Below are 21,064 nucleotides of genomic sequence, written 5' to 3'. Positions count from 1 at the left end.
AGGAGTCCCACAAGAACACCAACCTACAAATGATAACTTATGTGCAGAGGACCTAGGTCAGATGTATACAGGCCCTGTAATTGTTGCTTCAGTACTGTGAGGCCCGTTAGCCCTGGGTAGTTCTTGTGGTGTGCTTGGCACCTCTGGTTCCTACAATACTCCCTCTCCTTCTTTAGCAGAATTCCCTGAGCTCCTCCTAATGTTTGGCTGTGGGTCTCTGCACCTGCTCTGATCACTTGCTGGATGAAGCCTCTCTGATGACAATTATGCTGGACTCCAGTCTGCAAGTACAGCATAATATCGTTAGGAATCATATCAATGGCTTTTTTTTTCAGTTGTGTTTGGTTCTATCTTAGGTTTCTGGGCTATCTAGTCTCTGGTTCTTAGACTTCCATGTAGTGTCAGGTGTGGGTTACCTCTTCTGGCATGGGTCTTATGTTGTACCTGTCATTGGTTGGTCACCCCCTCAAATTCTGTGTCACTTTTACTTAAGCACATGTTACAGGCTTCATGACTGTTGGTATCCAAGTACCTCAAATGGAAGCCTTGCCTGGTTAGAAAAGATAAGCCATGCTGGCTCCATATCTCCTACTATTAGAATCTTTGCTAGGGTTACTCTTGTAAATTCCATTGAGTTTTTAAGATAGGTTTCTACCTCTTTTCTGAAATGTCCCACAATTCCAGTGCCTCTCCCAGGACATTCTCCCTCCATCCCTTCCCAACATCCTATCCCTATTGTTCTCTTCCTCGCCTGCACCCCAATCCACCAGCAAAAACTTTTCCATTTCTTATTTACAAGTAGATCCATGTGTTCATTTACTTAATTTCTCTGGGACTGTGAATTGTAGCATGGTTATCCTTTACTTTCTAGCTAATATCCATTTATGAGTGAGTACATGCCATGATTTTTTTTTCTGGGTCTGGATTACCTCCCTCCGGATCAGTTTTTTTTTTCTACCTCCAATAATTTACCTGCAAATTTTCTAAAGTTTTTCTAACTGCTATGTAATACTCCACTTTGTAAATGTAAATGTGTCCACATTTTGTTATCTGTTCTTCAGCTGAGGGACATCTAGGTTGTTTCCAGGTTCTGGCTCTTATGAATAAAGCTACTACTAAAACAGTTGAGCTAGTGTCTTTGAGGAAGTATGGAGCATCCTTTGGGTGTTTGCCCAGGAGTGGGTCTAGAGGTAAAATGATTCCCAATTATCTAAAAAACTATTGATTTCCAAAGTGATTGTACCAATTTGCACCTCCACTAGCAATGGAGGAGTGCCCCCCTTTCTCCATATCCTTGCCAGCATGAACCGTCACTTGTGTTTTGATCTTAACCTTTCTGGCAGGTGTAAGCTGAAATCTTAGTGTCCTTTTGGTTTGCATTTCCTTGATGGCTAAGGATGTTGAGCAAACAAAATGTTCTGGTCATTTAAGAGTCCTTTGTTGAAAATTCTCTGTTTAGATTTGTTCCCAATTTTAAACGGATTAGTTGGTTTGTTGTATGTAGTTTCTTGAATTCTTTGTATATTTTGGAGATTAGCTATCTGTTGGTTATGAAGTTACTGAAAACCTTTTCCCATTCTGTGAACTGCCATTTGGCCTATAGGCTCTGTCCTTTCCTTACAGAAGCCTTTTAGTTTTATGAGGTCTCATTTATTAATTGTTGATCTTCATGCCTCTGCTACCAGTGTTCTGTTCAAGAAGTTGTATGCTGATATCTTTGATCCAGTTATATTTGAATTTTGTCCATGGCGTTAGATATTGATCTTTTTGCATTCTTTTACTTGCTCACGTCTAGTTAGACCAGCACCATTTATTGAAGATGCTTTCTTTTTCATTGTTTATTTCTAACTTCATTTTCAAAAATTACGTGTCAATAGGTGTGTGACTTTACTTCTGAATCTTTGATTTATTTCATTCATCAGCCTTTCTGTTTTTATACCAATACCTCACAGTTTTTATTATTATTGCTCTGAAGTACGTCTTGAAAAGGGATAGTGACACCTCCAGAAATTCTTTTATTGTACAGGATTGTTCTAGGTATACTGTTTTATTCTTTCCCATATAAAATTGAGTATTGTCATTTCAAGATATTTAAAGAATTATGTTGGAAATTTGATGAGTTTTTGTAGATTGCATTTGGTAAGATGACTGCTTTTGCTACGTTACTTTTACAAATTCATAAACATGGGAGATCTTTCCATCTTCTGATAGTTTCTTTATTTTCTTCAAAGACTTGCAATTATTATTGTACCAAGTCTTTTACTTGTTTAATTAGAGTTACCCCAAGATATTTTTTGTTATTTGTGGCTATTGTGGGGGATGTTGTTTCTTTGATTTCTCTCTCAGAGGAATTTCTATGTCATTTGTACATAGGAGTATTACTGATATTTTTGAGTTAATTTTGTATTCAGCCACTTCGCTGAGGGTGTTTATCAGCTGTTGTTCCTTGATAGAATTTTGAGACCAGTTATGTAAGTTCCTTGATAGAATTTTGAGACCAGTTATGTACACTATCACATCATCTGTTAATAGAGATGCTTTTATTTCTTTCTTTCCAATTCATATTCACTTGATCTCTGTTAGTTGATCTTGATCAAGTCTTACTGCTCTAGCTAGAATATCTAGTACTATGTTGAATAGATATGGAGAAAGTGGAAAACATTGTCTTGTTCCTGATTTTTGTGTAATTGCTTTGAGTTTTTCTCCATTTAATTTGATGTCGGCCCAAGGCTTGATGTAAATTGCCTTTATGTTGTTTGTGTATGTACCTTGTAACCTTGATCTCTCTAAGACTTTTATCATGAAGGCATGTTGGATTTTGTAAAAGACCTTTTCAGTATGAAATGAAATAAATCTAATAATTATTTTCTTTCCATTTGATGATATGATGAATTACATTAACAGATTTTCTCGTATGAAAATATCCCTGCATTTCTGGGATGAAGCCTACTTGACCATGATGAATGATCTTTTTGAAGTATCTTAGATTTGGTTTATGAGTATTTTATTGAGCACTTTCACACACACACACACACAAATTCAACTGAAATAAAAACGGATTTAAAAAAATCTCTTCACTAACAATTTTCCTTATTTATCTAATTTAAGAGATTGGCCAATAGCTTAGGCTTATTTTTAACTAGCTCTTATAACTTAAATTAACCCATTTCTATTAATCTATGTGTTGTCCCAAAACTTGTTTACCTCATCTATGAATGTCCCATGTTGCTTCTTCTGCATCTGGCTGGCAACTTCTCCTGACTCCCTGACTCCACTCTTCTCCTTCCCAGCATTCTCTCATCCCTGAAACTCTGTACCACTATTTTAACTTTAGATCTTGTGACTGAGTTTGGTTTGGGTGTAGAAAGGAGATATTTTTTTTTCTTGATGTATATACTTATAGCTTTTTGTGTGGGGGGAATTCTATCCTAATTTCTACATGGCTGTACTAATTTTGTCCCTCACCTTTACTGTGCAAGAAAAGACTCCTCTTCTTCATACCTACGTCAACACTGACCTGTTATCTGTTTTATAACTTCTCTTCTTATATATAAGTAAAATTATGAATCTTTGTGATTTTCATTTTCCTCATGATGAGTGATATCAAACCACTTTTGATATGAGTGTAAGCTATTTTTAATGTTTTATTTAAAAACTCAACATTTAAAACTTTTAGTCATTTATTTAAATTGTGTTGTTACTATGTGACTGACATATGTTTCTCCCAACCTACACATCATATTTTTAATGTGGTTTTAGTTTCTCTAGTTTAGTTTTGCCTTGCTACTTAGATATTTGGTACACACATTCTTAAATATTTGATAGTAATGCAAATCCCCGAGAAGACCACTCTTCCACAACTGTTTTCTTTTTCTAGGAACTTTGCAATTTCAGGTTTTCTTTTCAGATAGGAAATCTCTTTTGAGTTTATTTTCATGTAGTATGAAAGAGAAGGATCCACTTCAATTTTGTGAACCAGGATTCCTAGTTTTCCCAACATTGAAAAGCAGAATCCATGAAAAAGACATTCTACTCAGAGTTTATAACACTCAATTTTCAGCAATTATTCCTGTAACTTCCAATAATCCATTAACTTTCCATAACCTGTGACCATTAGCTCTTTATTGGTCCATAAAAAGTGAGGATTTCACTGCGATATCCTGCCCCAAAGGGTTGTGTGTTATGTTATATTGAAAATATCATATTTGCAAGCATAGGGTTTGAATTGAAATTTAGAATTTCAGGAATTTGAATTTTGCTGCTGAAACATTTCTCATCAAGTGATAAAGACAATTCATATATTTAAAAAATCATTGCAAATTTTAAGTGACAAATTATTTAAGAATAATTTGCTGTCTCTGCATTATAATGATGAGTGATTTTGAATACTTTCGTTAGGTATGCTTTACTAATATACTGTAAGAATAAAACTCTACTGTGTTGCTCTCATGTTAATTGTTTAAATTTCCTGATCCCTAGCTGCAAAGGAGAAGCCCGAGTATTTCCTCTCCACTCTGTTGGAATAGCTGTGTTGTTTTTGAGATTCTGTTAGATTGGGTGTGCTTGTGTACAATCTTATACCAATTTGTTTTATTGACATTCTGTTGATCTTAAATGTACTACCTTTTGAGATGTTTGTGATATTAATACTTTTTAAATCTGTTGATTAACTCCCATTAAATACAAGCTCATGAGTCTGACCCTAATTATTTTTGCATATTCCATTTTTTCAGTTATTATATATCTTCTCTAAAACCACATTTTCCTTCGTTGTAGAAAAAAATAACAATGATTGAAATTGACTCAGCAGATTCTATACTTTATTATCAAAAATGTAATAGTGAAATAAATTTAGTACTTTTAAATATGCATATTAATTTCAAGTGAATGAGAAATCATTCAAGGATCAGTCTTGAAATTTGGTTATGTTTTAGTGAGTAGATATATTTTTTCAGAAATTGGCTGTGAGCATTGATTTATATTTAACATAGCTCTGCAATAAGAATATGCTGTTTTCATTAAGTTAATGTGTCCTTGAAACTGTGTTTATGCAGCAGGCTGTGCATAAGAGAGTGATTTTCTTGTTTCCAGGACAAATTATGGAAATAACACTAAAGAAGTTTGCTGTGTATATGGAGAATTTCAGTGTTTGTGAAAATATCAAATGTAGACAGTGTACTCCTTTGGGTTCTACTCATAAAAAGCTTAGAAATAGGATATTTACTTTATCTATTATCACATTTATGAAATGATTACGATTTTTTTTATAAGAATTTCCTCCATAAACCCTGAACTATGTGGACTTTCAGCTCTGCATTATTATTCAACCACTAACAACATTTTTTTTATTTCAGTTGTAAGCTTGCTAAAAATGTATATGTCCTTTTTGTTTTCTTTCTTTTGAACTGTGCTTTCATTGTGTGCACTCAATAGTGGCTGCTGGCTCCCGAGAAGTGATGCACATTTGTAACACCTATCCACCAATTTTAGATGTCTTCACATTCCAGATGCTTAGATTATAAAATGACTTGCTATTTGCAATGGTTCTGGTTTTGTTTTTTTCACTTAGGTAGTAAGTTTGGCACTAAATACAGTGTATGTAGACTTGTTCTGAATACACTGAATGGCATCACTGATAATTATTATAAATAAACACTTAAAATATAAATATAGACTTAAATACTTTGTCATTTTAAGTGTCTAATGAAGACACTGAACTGGCATATATTTCTATTTTCTACTTGTTCTATGCAATTTATTAATCTTTTCTTCTATGGTGTCTTCATTTTAGTTATTTTACATTTTTTTTACTTAATTCAAGTTAAATTAATCAAAGCTTAGCTAACTTGGCTCTCTCACAGGCCACTGAAGGAAACACATCTCTCAACCATTTTCAGCAATAGCCCCTTATTCTCTATAGATGATGATAATAGGAAGGATAAAACAGTCAGTCTTGTCTTACATAAGATACACTATGGTTTACATTTGGCAAAGATTTATATAAATCCATATATATATATGTACATGTAAATTGATATAAATATATGTATATATGTATATTTCCTTTGTATGTAAATATACATATAGACATTGATGCTTCAGAAGAAAAAAATTCTAATTTTCAAACAACATTGGCAATAGCTTGAATTGTGTGTGTGTGCGTGTGTGTGTGTGTGTGTATTCTTGTTATTGTTCTGAAATAATAAGATTTTCTGATCTATGATTCCTGGAGGAGGCTAAAAAAATGTTGAAATACTTGATGCCAAGCTGAGCTGCTCCTGTGTTCCTATGGGATGTCAGTCTTGTGAGTGTTTGTCTGGCCCACGAAGGCAAACCTAGCAAAGATCAACCTGAACCCAGATAGATACACCACACTGCTTCATGATTAGCACACCAATAACAATGGTTTTCTTTTAAGCTACAGAATATTCTCTACTCTCTAATCCAAAGATTTCCTTATCTCTTCACACTATTTGACATTGTTGATATTTTTGTGCTTTTCAACTCTTCTGGTAGTTTATTATTTTATCTATACTTTGAGTATACACACATGCATGCACACACACACACACAAACAAATATGCTTATATTTTCTTTTGATTTATTTTCCATAATATTCTTGATATCTCTATTATTTGTTTTCTCATAAAGAAATCTCACTCATAAAGAATAAATATGTTTTCTCTTATAGTCTCTTATATTAAAATAATATAGCATGGAGACATATTCAACACTAATGTAACAATAATGTAAGTGGACAGAATTATCATAAATTCTAGAGATGGCTAAATTCTACAACAAAATCTTTCTCCTAAAATCTTTAGTATGTTCTAAAACCTTGTTAGTCTCATATTTCATTTTTAGTAGGATTAAAAATAAATATAAAGCATAAATATGGGAAAATGATATATATGTAAATACAAAAATATAGTCATAATATTTCCAATTTATAAAAAGTGAGAAAAGCCAAAATGGAAATTTCCAGATGTCTTCAATTTAACGGTAAGAAAATGACCCTTTATCTCATGCACACAGTGATATGGATTGGCAAAAAGCCTAAATGTGAAGAGCAGAGGTAGTTCATTTTTATAGCATTATCTATATATTGCTATAAAATATATATTGTTATAAATATATATTGCTATATGTATATATGTGAAGTTTTTTATATCTTTATGTTATTTATTTTAGAGTTGCATATTCTGTCCTGCCATATAACATAGATACTTCATAACATAGAGTACATGAAGTGCTAAGAAATAATCAACATAAAAGACACTAATTAAATGAAATGAAGGCACAATTAATAGAATACCAAATTATTTAAAAAATGGTTGGAATTTATTACTTTCAAAATTTGCAGACTTCTGCCAGATGGTACTTGGAATCATTTACACTAGTCATGTAACTAACTCGCGTCACTTTGTAGGGGAGGCTTGAAAAAGAATGTTCACAGTGAAATCGTGACATTAATCATGTGAAAATGGAGAAAATATTTAAGGGCACAGAACAATGTCTATGCTGTGAAATAATATTCTAACATAGCGATTTATGGCAGCAAAATTAACCCGTTTTATAGATTATAAATATTTGTAATGATATAGCTATGAATGCCGCTTATATAAATATTTAAATTGTGATAACATGTATCTTACCTTTGTAAGCACATGAATGAAACCATTAAGTGTAAAATTTAAAATAATTCTTCAAGGATTATGAGAATATAATTAGGAATATAACTAAGAATATAACTAAGAGTCAAGAAGGATGCTTGACTATTCTTTTGAATAATGATATTGTGTTTTTAATGGTAGTAGTTAATTTATTTTTTTGTATGCCAGATAGATGAGAAAAGAGAGAAGTCATGTGAAAGTCAAAGAACAATTTGAAGAATTTCTTTGTTATTTTTAACAAGTGGGCTATGGAAACCTAGCTGGTTATTATCCTCATTGACAGAAAGTATCCTTATTCACTGAGTCAACTCACCATATTTGCAATATTTTTTAGGCATTTTCATGTCTGGAAGCAAAATAATGTAAAGTACATATAAATGCCTCAATCCCATTCTAGAAAACTTGTGAAATCCTTGGAAGCCAAGCTAGGAAACATACACTAGTGATTGACGTCGTCTTTCAATATTGCAGGGCTTTGGACAGGAGCAAAGGGAGTGGCTTCAGTTCTAGCAGATCAGAGAAAATACAGTGCTCAGCTCAGGCAGAGGTTGCTATGTTGGGGAAATGGCAGGGAATGTGGACCTTTAACACTGGCAAGAATACAATAACTTTCCTTGGTTTAAGTAGCTGAAGATTTTGGATATCAATGGCACTTATAAACCACTGTGTTTGAAAGCTTGGCCAATAGTGAATGGCATTGTTAAGGGGTGTGACCTTGATGGAGGAATTGTGTCACTGTGGAGGAAGGCTTTGAGGTTTTATATGGTTTATATGGCACAGAGTCTCCTGCTTCTTGCGGTTCAAGATGCAGAACTCTCAGCTCCTTCTCCAGAGTCATGTCTGCCTGCATGCTGCCATGCTTCCTGCCATGATGATAATGGACTAAATCTCTAAAACTGTAAGCTAGCTCTAATTAAATGTTTTCCTTTCTAAGAGTTTCAGTGATCACAGTGTCTTTTCACAGCAGTAGAAATACACACTAAGACAGAAGGTTGGTACCAGGGACTGGCTATTGCTGTGATCGGCCTGACTGTGCTTTCCTTCTTGGAGGAATGTGGATTTTGGAACATTGAATAAGAAAAACAGTAGAATGGTTTAAGTGGGCATAATTGGCCATACTCACAGGATGGATGACTGTGGTACTGAGAGTAATTTGAACTGTGGGTTCCTGGCTCAAGAGATTTCAGAGAAGAAAATTTTAGTATGTTGCTTAGAGACTGTTCTTGTGATATTTTGGCAAAAAAAAAAAAAAAAGTGCCTGTTTTTTTTTTTTTTTTTTTTGTCCTTCTTTGAAGTTTATGCCTGAGGCTTAACTAAAACATTTTGGATTAATTGCATTGGCTAATAAAATCTCAAAACAGCCTAGTATGCTTTCATCATGTGACTATTAGTGTTTATTCTAATGAAGATTTACAAAGAGAAGGAGCAAGCCAGACATGGAAAAAAAATAAAATGTACAATTTGAGGAGTTATGGAACACCAGGAAGTGGAATGGAGCTAATTCATGTGTTCAAGAGATAAGCAGATTAGGAAATGAAATAAAGGGTGAGGTGACCTCCTGATAATATGCTACCCAATAAAATTTTTAACTAATGAAAAGGAATTAAAGAAAAGTTTAGAGCTGGGCGTGGTGTTGCCTTTAATCCTAGTACTCTGAAAGCAGAGGCTGACAGAGATATAAGTTCAAGTTTGGGTTTCTATTGTGGTGAAGAGACACCATGACCGTGATAGCTCTTAAAAAAAAAAAAAAAACATTTAATTGGAGCTGACAAATGTTTCACAGGTTTAGTCCATTATCGCAAGATTGAAAAGCTGGCCCTACAGTGACACACTTCCCCCAACAAGGGCACACCTCCTACTAATGCCACTTCCTATGGACCAAACACTCAAAAGCATGAACCTATGCGTGCCACTCCTACTTAAACCACCACATTCAATTCCCTGGCCCCCAAAGGCATTTATCCATAACCTAAAGCAGAAAGGCATTCACTACAGCTTCAAAAGTCTCCATAGTCTATAACGGTCTCAATTCTGTTTAAAAGTCCAAAGCTCAAAATGTCTTGAAATTCATGCAATCACTTATGGACTCAAGCTTTGCCTAGTGCAGTACATAGTCTATAGCTGCGTGAGGAGCAAGATGTAGAACTCTCAGCTCCTCCAGTACTGTGTCTGCCTGCATGCTTCCATGCTTCTTCCTAAGATGACAATGGACTAAACCTGTGAAACATGCCAGCCCCAATTAAATGTTTTTCTTTATAAGAGTTGTCATGGTCATGAGTCTCTTCACCACAATAGAAACGCAAACGAAGACAGTGGGAGACAAATCCACTATACTTGTTGGGTAGATTTGATGGGCATGCTTGGTATGTTATGAAGTCTTAAGGACAAACAATGCACTTAAACATTGTTTGTTAGATATTCTTAATGCTGTGCTTGTAGACTTTGCATACTTTGCTGTTGGTGTGCAGAATATGACCACAACATCAATAAGCATATAAAACTTCAGAAATCTATAAAGCCCACATTAACTCTGCAGAAGTGGAAAACTTAAATTTGACCGTTTATGCAAAAGTTTAAAATGTCTTCAATTTCCCTTCAGAAACGACTGTCACAAGTTTGGGAATTTTAGGTAATGCTAATGGGAAAGAATACTTGCATTGATTCTTATTATAAGGAAAAGACCTTTTAATCTAGCTTCTCTGTTTCCATTTAAATGAAATTCCACATTAAAAAGTCCTTATCTAGGCCATCAAGAGTGATGGTAAGATCATATTATGGAATCTTCCCCTGATATTAGGAACGTAGCCCAGAGCCACTGTTATCTCCTGTTGCTGTAGTGACCTGTGAGTGATATCCATCTCCTAGACATTTTGATGGATCATTAATCAACTTTGTGTTGATTTATACTTGTTCAAATGGTAAATTTTTATAATACCAGCCCATTAATTTGTCTTTTAATGTAATGGAACTTTATTTAGTCAAGCTTTTACTTTCTATGATGCTTGCTTTAAAAACAATAGATTATTTCTGAGTTTCCAATTTGAGATGTGTAATACAACATTTCCGTTACTTATGCATGATTGCACAAATACATAGACAGTAGAAAAAATTGGTGACAAACAGAATAATATTGGTTATATTAATCACCATTGTAAGTGTGTATTTCATCTAAAATACGTATGCGAGAGGGGGAAGGCTGAGAGAGGTGAAAAAGAGAAATAGAGAGGGGGAGAGAGAGAAAGAGAAAGAATGAAAATATGGAATAGGGAAAAAGGAAAGTGAGAAGGTGAGAGACAGGCTAAACTAAATTATTAAAAACTGATAATAAGGATGTTCCACTTTATTATTTGAAAAATTCAGATTGTAAATGGTCTAATTTTGTGAAAATTCTTGTTCCAGAACTGGTTTGACAATTTTTTGAAAGTCATTACTTACAATGTTTTTGAATTCCTCATTCCTTAACACATATGTGGCTAACATTATGATGTATTACCATTTGTTAAGAATTAAAAACAATGATCTTCAACAGCTTCACTGTCAGCAGAAAGTGATGGTTCCTGCAGATCTGACAATACATTTAAAAGCTGTTTCTTTCTTATTTATTTATGCTACTGGAAAGTTACGTGTTCAATTACTCTTGGAATAACATGAAACAGCAAATACAGTCTTGCCCATGCATGCCCCATCAGGAAGCACCTTTAAATGATGCACTTAGTACTGCAGTTCCTTTGAGAGACTGTTCAGCTGACAGGCGAAAGACAAAGTAAAGTTGTTCCCTTCTTTTATAAGAATGTGAAGCTAGTTATGCAAATACAAATACTTTATCCCATTGTAATAGGCAACATTTCTTCATAACTTAAAAGACTAATCTCCTGATGTTTTTATTTCTCTCAATACAGCTTTCTGTAAACTATTCAGAATATAACCTCTCTTGAATTTTACAGTGTGTTATTATTTCCAAAATGTTTACTGTTTTGAAACGAATTGTCATTTTATGTTTTAGGAATATACAATAGATGTTTTCTTTCGACAAAAATGGAAAGATGAGCGTTTAAAATTTAAAGGTCCTATGAATATCCTTCGACTTAACAATTTAATGGCTAGCAAAATCTGGACCCCAGATACTTTCTTTCACAATGGGAAAAAGTCGGTGGCTCATAACATGACAATGCCAAACAAGCTGCTTCGAATCCAGGATGATGGGACACTGCTCTACACCATGAGGTATGTTGTTGAGACATGCTGCAAAGACTGTGACACTGTGCACAAGCAGCTGGGCAAGGTACCACTAATCAGAGCACAAGTGGAACATCTTCCTAAAATTACCCAATAGCTCACATTATGTTTTATAAAAGTATGGACTTTAAGTAATTATAGTGAATTTAATTTTAAGCTTGAAAGTCTCCTGGTTATTAAAAATTGATATTTCTGGTATTCTCTGCATTCCATTTTAATTAAAAAAAATTTAGTATATGACTAGAAATTTGTTTGCAAAAGCGTGCAATTTGCCTTTCTGTATCCCATCTTGTAGCATCTGCAATTTTAAATGATTTTTAAGTACGTATTTTAATCTGTATGTAATGTTCCATTATACATAAAAAATTCATCATTTTTATGTATTAACTAAATTGGTTAAATGAAATCATGTATTAGGCCTAACCATATGATATTAGTATTTTATGATTGGAAATAATGATGTAACATCAATTTCATGCAGTTCATTCTCTCTTGAAGATCTAGAAATACATGCAGCTGTTGCTCATTACAACTACCTTTTAAGTATTCTGATGAATATTTTAATACCAATTAACTTAATGACATAGACTTAAAAATTATAAACCTAATAAAATGAGGTTGATTCCAAAGTTAATGATTAGTGAAGAATTTGAAAAACAAAATGTTATTAGTGTTATATGCACACAGACATCATTCTCCATGCATTTGATGTCTTATAATGTTATATGAAGAGTTAAGTACTACATTTTAGCAATTAAAGCTGTTTTGTATTGTGCCTAGAGGGAAACAGGAAACAGGAATTGAGGACTGATTTCTAGGTGACCATTGCCTACAGTAGAGTTATTCTTTCTCCTGTTTTTGAATACTTCAATACTTAGATGTTACAGTCTTAAGACTTTATGTTTCAACCATTTATTTCTAAATATTAACGTCCAGAGATTATATAATATTAAGAACGGTTACAGAGTGTTCTATTTGTATCCTGTGTGACTTTTATGCCAGGTTGGCTGATGACTGCCTCTTTCTCAGCTCAATTAGAACAGACTTTTCTTTGAGTTCCAGTTAGTTCTTGTTTATTCACTTTGCTTTTGTATGAAATGGAAATAATTAGAAATGTTCTTCATAATAGATTTTATCTGGTTAGTCTTTTCTATGATCTATATTATGGTCAGATATAGCAATTATATATTTAAAATTACTAGACTTGTACCTCTATTTTAGCCAGGAATTGCTGTGAACAATGTAATTTTAGGTGATACAGCTATCTATATCTTATGTATGTCTCAATACATATCTTCCTATTTAGCATAAGATACACATTCAAAAATGGCATGTCTTTAAGGAACCATATACTGAAGTAATACATAAGCCTTTCTCTATATTTGATGATACAATGACAAAAAGTCACCATTTACATAACAGAGCTTTCAGAATCTTCAGCTATTAAATATTGATGGTGATGTTAATGGCAAACCTCTTTTCAAATACATATATAATTTATTTTTATTGTGTTTAAACCTCTGTAAGCCTAATATAGAGCTCCAATTCTACTAAAACCAGTAACAAGTGATTTATCTTGACTAGCAAATCTACTTAAACCAAGAGTGGAATTTTGGCTTCTAGGCTTACAGTTCAAGCTGAATGCCCAATGCACTTGGAGGATTTTCCAATGGACGCTCACTCATGCCCACTGAAATTTGGAAGCTGTAAGTATAAGGATAAAAGTATGTTTTAAGTCAATAATGCCACCAGTAGTCAACATCTCTGCTGGCTCACGCAGTTTCTTCTCCTCTTATGGAATGCATAATAAGTGACCTATGGGATGCAGAAGTGAAAGCCATGGTGGTTGCCCTCAAGGAACCAGCTGGAGTATCCCATGGCTCACTCAAATATTTTCATCCATGTTTTTCAGTTTAGAACATCATTTCTTTAGCTACAATAAAAAAAAACCTATGTGTTATAGTTTGTGTATAAAACCAAATCAGGGACTATTGTAGAACCAGTTCTATACTTTATTCATATTTTCTCCTAAGGCTATCATTTTTAAAATGTAAATTTTTTTTTCAGTTTAGAATGAATTATATATGACAAATTCTACCGTTTGCTTGCTATTTGACTGTTATTTGGGCCAGAAAAAGAGATAAAGCCCATTCTGTTGTCTGTCTACCGTTTACCTGATGGGAGAAGCTCTTTTTCTTTTTAAAATACATTTAATAAAGATGACAAGATTGGAAGGTTACACATCAGTGTCTTCTGTGCAGATAGAACATCTCTAAAAGTTTCTGTGCCTCTGGCCATTCTCCGGGTCACTGGGTTGTATCTTATATGTCAAGCAGAAGCATTCACACTATGGAATAATGGAAAGTGCGAAGTCAGGTCATCTTTCTGGGCCCACAAGACACCCCAGGAAGTTTCAGGATTAATTCATCAGTGTAGCTTAGCAGCTGCCTTCTTTCTGAAGATGCCTTCTTCCCTGACCTTCTTAGAAACTGTGCTTTTTCTGATATCCCATTTTTGTGCATTCTGAGCAGCTTTAGGCTTTTCTTTTACTTCTGTGAAATAGAAGTTTCCACTTCTAACCTGATTAACTGTACTGACAGACTGAGTAAGGAAGCGTGTATCTTCTCTCAGACTACCAACTTGGTGAAAATAGAACGGTCAATAGAGAATGTAGATTCTTCTATTGATTTGAGGATGCCAGTTTTGTGGAGAGGTTCAAGCTTGTTTGCTTTGTATATCCTTGTAGCAGCTGTCAGTCCTTAATTTTCTCTGAGAGCATCCTCTGGGCTTAACCACAAGCCTTTCTTTATTGCCATGGGAACCATCACTTCAAAACTGGCATTTCTTCCAATATTATTTAAGATAGTCAGTCATGTTATACAACGTAAACACAGTGTTGAGAAAACCAGAGCAGATGCAGCGGAGAGGCTCATTTGCATTGCATAAGTGACATTAAAGGCAAACTTGAAAAGCTTTGGCACCCAAAAGAATTTCTGCAAGATGCAGTAATGATGTGGGAAGGACAAGTGTTTTCAGTAGATGAGGTATTGTTACTATGACATCAGATGTGAATGACAAGATGCCGCAACACTGAAAATAAGATAAATTTGCTTGGAAGGGTTTGATTTCAAATTGAAAGCTTTACAGAGTGTAGCTACAAAGTAAAAGGGTGTGAGTGCCTGAGAATATTATAGTTTGCTCCATCCAGAATGCATGTGGCCAACACACAAAGTTTCTGGCCTTATTCTTTCTCTATGTAATTATTGCTTACTTTTTATTTTGCTTTCTTTACATTCATGTTCTGACACATAGCACAAGCTGTTTCTCTATCTCTTACTTTTCTTTGTGTATAGCAAGTGCTTGAGGCGTCTGTGTTAGCAGTGTGGACAGCAGTGTGGAGGGAGAGAACAACGCTGGCACAGAATAAGTTTGGCAGAAGCAACCGTGACATTATCTTGTAGCTATTTCTTGCTCTGTTTTAGAAGTAGCACTATTCTAAAATAATTGAATTTCTGGATCTTTGTCATTCTCCTCAAATAAAAGAAGCCTCTTTTCTGTATTCATGCAATTTAAAGTTCCTTATTGTTTTACTGTTATCACTGTATCGCCTTAGATCTTTATACGTTTATTGTTTCCTTTGACTTGAAAGTTCCTGAGTGTGATTATTGCAGTACTCTCTGTGGGAGTCCCCCCCCCAAAAAAAAAACCTGAAAACTTACATTTTTATAGGATAAAAGTTAATAGTTTAAAATTATTTAAGAATATACTTGTTGATTACTGGGTTTAAGCCAGTGAGTATGCATGTGTATAATGTAGACTAGTATTCAAACATATATTGCTTAAATAAGTTAAATATATTCACTCAACGAAATCCTCATTTCAAAGTGGGATTTATAAAGCAAGTTGTAAAACAAACTGCCTTCTCCTTTTCAAAATGTGTTTTGTTTTGTATTCAATTTTGTGTATGTGTGTATGTGTTTGTGCATTTCTGTGGGGTAAGTACACACGAGTGCAGACACTGACCGAAGCCAGAAGAGGGCATCAGATCACTGGGAGATGGAGTTTCACGAAATTGTGAGCCCAGCTAGTGTTGGTGCTGAGAACCAAACTCTGGTTTTCTGCAGGCGTATTACCTGCTTTCAACTGCTGAGCCATTTCTCCAGCCTGTCGTTTGCACTTATACTTTATTAATAAACATAGCCATGGCCTCTTGACTTACCTATTGGTTTGAGCACAAGAGGGTGCATCTGAGCCACATTGAATTATATTCTGTTTCTTGTCCTATCACAACTGTAAAAAATATACAAAAGACATTTAGGCTAGTTAATGAAATGCAGCAAATTATTTTAATAGACATATAAAAGATCGATCTTTTTTTGCAATGTGTTCATGAACTACTACCAATTTACACAGCTTAGTCATAATCTAACAGGAACAAATTGAGAACGTCAATCAGATAGCCTTTGCCCATCTGTATCTCATTATTACTTACAAGAATATCATCACTTTTATGGACTTTCATTTCTGTTAGTTATTTCTAATGATGAGATGAAAATTCAAGCAATGTTTGTTTGATATTTTAAATTGTGCAGCACTAGAAATGCTCTTGTAGAAGGGACCATCATATTTACTCATGAGGGAACCAAAACAAGCCACTTGATGAACTATAAATGAATGCTTAGTTAACTACATTGCTAACTTATTGCTTAATGTTTTCAGTGGCATGACAAGTGATTATTTCATTGAAATTAGCTAATTGGCAATTTAGACTCTAGAAAAACTCCATTTCATATGTGAAAATATATGAATATTTTCTATGAAAGTACATACAAACACACCTACAAATATGAATATATATACACACCTATTTTTAGAATCCTATTTCAAATATTGTTAAACGTAATTTATTTGAGGATGTATAAATCCACGGATAAATATAAGGAGCATTTCATTGATATTAGTATTAGTAGCAACATTCAAAAAGCCGTATATTATTGAATACCATTAAAAGACCATACAGCTAATGACAAACATACATATTAATATCCATTGTGTTGCACCTGATACTTGAATGGAAATCAAATTAGGTCACAGACACAAGCTCAAGTTCACTAATAGAAACACCTCAGTACCATGAAACTATGTGCAAAAACTTTTACAGAATAAATAAATAAATAAATAAATAAATAAATAAATAAATAAATATGATTTCACGTCTCATGGAGACCTGACCAGTCCTGTTTCCTCCCTGGTTGTGAATATCAGCATCATGCCAAGTTTTGTTTCCCACACTGCCACATAGAACCCACAGGGCAGGGAACCCTGACTGCTCTTTGGGCTGACGAGGGAGGGGGACTTGATTGGGGGAGGGGGAGGGAAAGGGGAGGCGGCGGTGGGGAAGAGACAGAAATCTTTAATAAATAAACAAATAAATAAAAATTAAAAAAAATAAAAACGAAAAAAAAAAAGAAAACAGGACAAAGTTCTCCAAAGGTTGACAGTAGAGCAGGAATTATCCCTGTCATATTTACAATTGTAAAGAGACTCTCTGCATAGAGATAGGGGCTCTCAGATGTTACAAAATAGTACGCTTACAAGGACATAGAAAATATTGCATAGAGAATTGATAGTGCCAGATGTATGACCTCTGCTCAACTCCAAAGGAAGCTCATTTCTGATAAGGTCTTCATTGTGGTCAAATACATTTTCTCTTTCAATTAATTCTCAACTTAACTGGAATATACTATATAATTGTGGTCTCTGACGCTGGTATTCATTAATTAACTCATAAATGAATATGTTTGAAAATGCATCTATAATGTGATGGAGGTATATAATCTTCCGCTTGATTTTTTATGCCAACAATTAATTCTCATTGTTTTAATTAAATGCCTTCATTCGTGATAACTAAATTCATTATCTCTTAACTAAATAATTTGAATTTATGGAAAACAAAGCACTTTGGATTATAATTTTTATCATATGGGTGGTCACCGTTTTAAAATAAACTATGTAATACCTTCATTGCTTATTTTCACAATGTCTTCCTCAGCTACTTCAGCACTGAGGGAATGTTATGATCATCTTGAAAATCAATGATTTTGTTTCTGCCTCTAAAGAGAATTTTACTCACCACCTCTCAAAGTGGTACCAACGAAAACGGGTCCTTGTTCATTATTGTTTTTTCTGACCCTCTTTATCCCTATAATTATAACCTTATAAATTCAAAGTACACATTTTCCTCTAAATCTGTGATCTCTAAATGTTTATTTTTGGATAAATATTGATTCTATTAAGTCTGCAATGGTAGACCAATCATTCTGTTAGTGTTTCTTATTCAAATGTCTATAACATTTGTTTTTCGTTTCTGACAGATGCATACACAACCTCAGAAGTCACTTATATTTGGACTTATAATGCTTCTGACTCCGTTCAGGTTGCTCCTGATGGGTCTAGGTTAAATCAGTATGATTTGCTGGGTCAGTCAATTGGGAAGGAGACAATTAAATCCAGCACAGGTTAGTAACATTTTCTAATAAAATCTAATGTCCCACCCCCCCAAGATTAGTAGGTTAAAACGATAAAAAAAAAGTCAGAAAATTGAAAACATTTTACCTTTGAGCTCTGTGGACTAACAGCACAAATTATTTGGAAGCTTTTTGAGACATTCGTAATCAAAGACAATTCTTTTTCTAAAGCAGGTACTGCGACAAGATTCCGAGGAGATTCAAACTTGCATGAGTTTCAGAAACCGTGTTTTAAGACAAACTTAACTACTGCACACTTAAAAATATCATCTTCTCAGATCAGACAACTTTATCATTTTCCTTCAAAGTAGTGATACCTATTTCCCTAGTTTTCTTATTCTTTTTCTCCTATTGTGGATAAATTATGATTGTTCAACCCTTGATTTCTGGGTAATTGCCCCTGGTCTGCATGGAAAGCGCCTCTTTTAGGCCACTCTCAGTAAAGAAAAAGGCAGCTGTGTAGAATAATTATCTTCCATCTGGAAATAATTAAGACTGTAGGAGAAAAAAAAAGAAGGTAAGTATGAGAATTAGATAAAAACTGACGGGAGCAAATTACAGCAGGCATATGGCGAGAGAAAGTCAGAATTGGTGATGGAGTTAAAGAGAAAAATCTGGTCCAAAGGAGCAGTGTCAGCAGCAAGACCAGTTACTAGTGTTTTTAAGGTCCAGGACGGATGGGCAATCTGCATCCAGCACGTAGGTTGTACCAGTGGACAGGTGGAACACAAAGCAATAAGATAAACTACTAGCAGAGTTATTAGAATCTTGCTGGGGAGTGGGCATGATCCAAAGAGAACAATGAACACCATGTCATGGAGCATAGCAGTGCAAGGTGGTTGATACTGTGCAATTCTTTCTAAAATACTCTTTTTCTAATGAGACATTTCTATTTTTTATAGCTTTCACGAAACCTATGTGACCATTTCTTCCTTTTTTTATCAGGAACTGTTATTCTTCTAATCCCTTCCATTTCCAAATTGTTCTGACTATTGACAATTACAGTTCCTTAAGCTTCTTAAATTCTCCTTCCAGGTGAATATACTGTAATGACAGCTCATTTCCACTTGAAAAGAAAAATTGGGTATTTTGTGATTCAGACCTATCTGCCTTGCATCATGACTGTCATTCTCTCCCAAGTGTCATTCTGGCTGAACAGAGAATCTGTGCCTGCAAGAACTGTGTTTGGTGAGTGAATGCCTGCAGTACAGTACATTTTGTTTCCAAGTGTACTTCCCAAAGTTTCTCTCTTTTGATGCTTTCCACATCAATGCCTTGTGATATGCAGTTCAGGAGATGTTGATTCTACTTTATAGATGAGAAAGCAGAGGTTCTGAACTATAAACTGTAATCAGTACCATACTGTTATTAAAGACTTAAATTACCCAAATAACTTGGAGACACATTTAGTTTTTTATTTTATTGTTATTTTTCTGTTTAATCACACTGCTTTTTAATGTTCTTCTCTATCCTGTCAGATGAAAGTGTTTTTTGAGATCTTAATTCAGGGTTGAGGAATATTATCTCTAAAGGTTTTCCTTGTTAACATTTTTTCTTTCTTTCTTTTTAAATGAAAAAGAGTGATGTTAAGAGAACATGGAAAACATTGCTCTAGACTTTGTTTACTTCCATAGGGACATTTGATTTTCTTAATTAAAAATGGGGAAGTTTTCAGATGTAAGAGGGGAATATCATGATATTAGACTTTGTGTATTTACTTTCGTGTTGTTTCAAAATGAAGAAATGTAACCTATGCATTTCAGATGAGAGGAAAAGTCATTCATTTAAGTGTATTTGATACCACCACTTCTGATCTTCTGTGACATGTCTGAGATTTATGACTCACATAACCAGGGCCACTCAAAATTCAAGTTCTTAAAACAATGAAGGAGATTTTGACAATATAGTCTCTTACATAGTAAAGATTGAACACATTCTATAAAAATATATTATTTTTTGTGTCTTTGTGTTTGTGGTACTCTCCTTCAGTTATCAAAGTGTTGTTGAGAACTGATGTTAAGTACTGTACCAGGAACTGGGAATGCGAAACACGCAATATATAGTTCCGACATGCAGGTGGTTTGGTTAGTGAATGAAAGCAGCATAACTAGAGAATAATGGCAGTGTGGGATGACCGCTTTATCGCAGAGGCACGTCCACCCTGCTATAGAAACCAAAAGTCAAAATTAATGACTAAAATGGTGATTTAATACTTGAGACATGGCTTAACAATATTGTGAGCAGAAAGAATGGGCAAAATCATAGCCGAGGAGAAGGAAATGTTCAGTGATGTTGAGGGCATGGTATGTTTGGTGACAATTATTTTGGTGATGGACTATGAAGTTACAGGTAAAGATCTAGTGTAAGGCCCAAATGAGAAAGCGTTTCAGTTCATCTTAACAGAATGAACTTTCAGCTGCATAATAGGCAATCCTGTTCAGTATTCTGATGCCATGGCGTTGTTAAAGGTCTAAGAAAAAGGCTGGCTATTTATTATTTTTTAAAATATTTTTTATTGAAAAAAAAATTTCCGCCTCCTCCCCGCCTCCCATTTCCCTCCGCGTGTCCCTTTTTCCTCCTCCTCCCCCCCCTCTCCCCCCCCCCCCCCTCCCCTCCCCCCCCCCCCCC

The 21,064-nt window shown here is 34.4% G+C and overlaps 1 protein-coding gene across 2 annotated transcripts in view; it reads left to right on the top strand.

The window, feature by feature from the left end:
* Positions 1–21,064, top strand: part of Gabra2 (gamma-aminobutyric acid type A receptor subunit alpha2) — a 142,389-nt gene that overhangs the window by 63,762 nt on the left and 57,563 nt on the right. For both annotated transcript variants that reach the window (XM_050149559.1, XM_050149560.1), the window contains exons 4-7: positions 11,677–11,897; positions 13,533–13,615; positions 18,284–18,427; positions 19,472–19,624. In XM_050149559.1, coding sequence (XP_050005516.1) covers positions 11,677–11,897; positions 13,533–13,615; positions 18,284–18,427; positions 19,472–19,624 — 601 coding nt within the window. The remainder of the gene's footprint in view (positions 1–11,676; positions 11,898–13,532; positions 13,616–18,283; positions 18,428–19,471; positions 19,625–21,064) is intronic.

Source organism: Alexandromys fortis, unplaced genomic scaffold, assembly GCF_014885135.2.
Source record: "Alexandromys fortis isolate MF-2015 unplaced genomic scaffold, M_Fortis_MF-2015_v1.1 scaffold_0, whole genome shotgun sequence".
NCBI classification, from domain to species: domain Eukaryota; kingdom Metazoa; phylum Chordata; class Mammalia; order Rodentia; family Cricetidae; genus Alexandromys; species Alexandromys fortis.
Note: the sequence above shows the minus strand (reverse complement) of the source record. Positions and strands in the feature narration are given on the sequence as shown.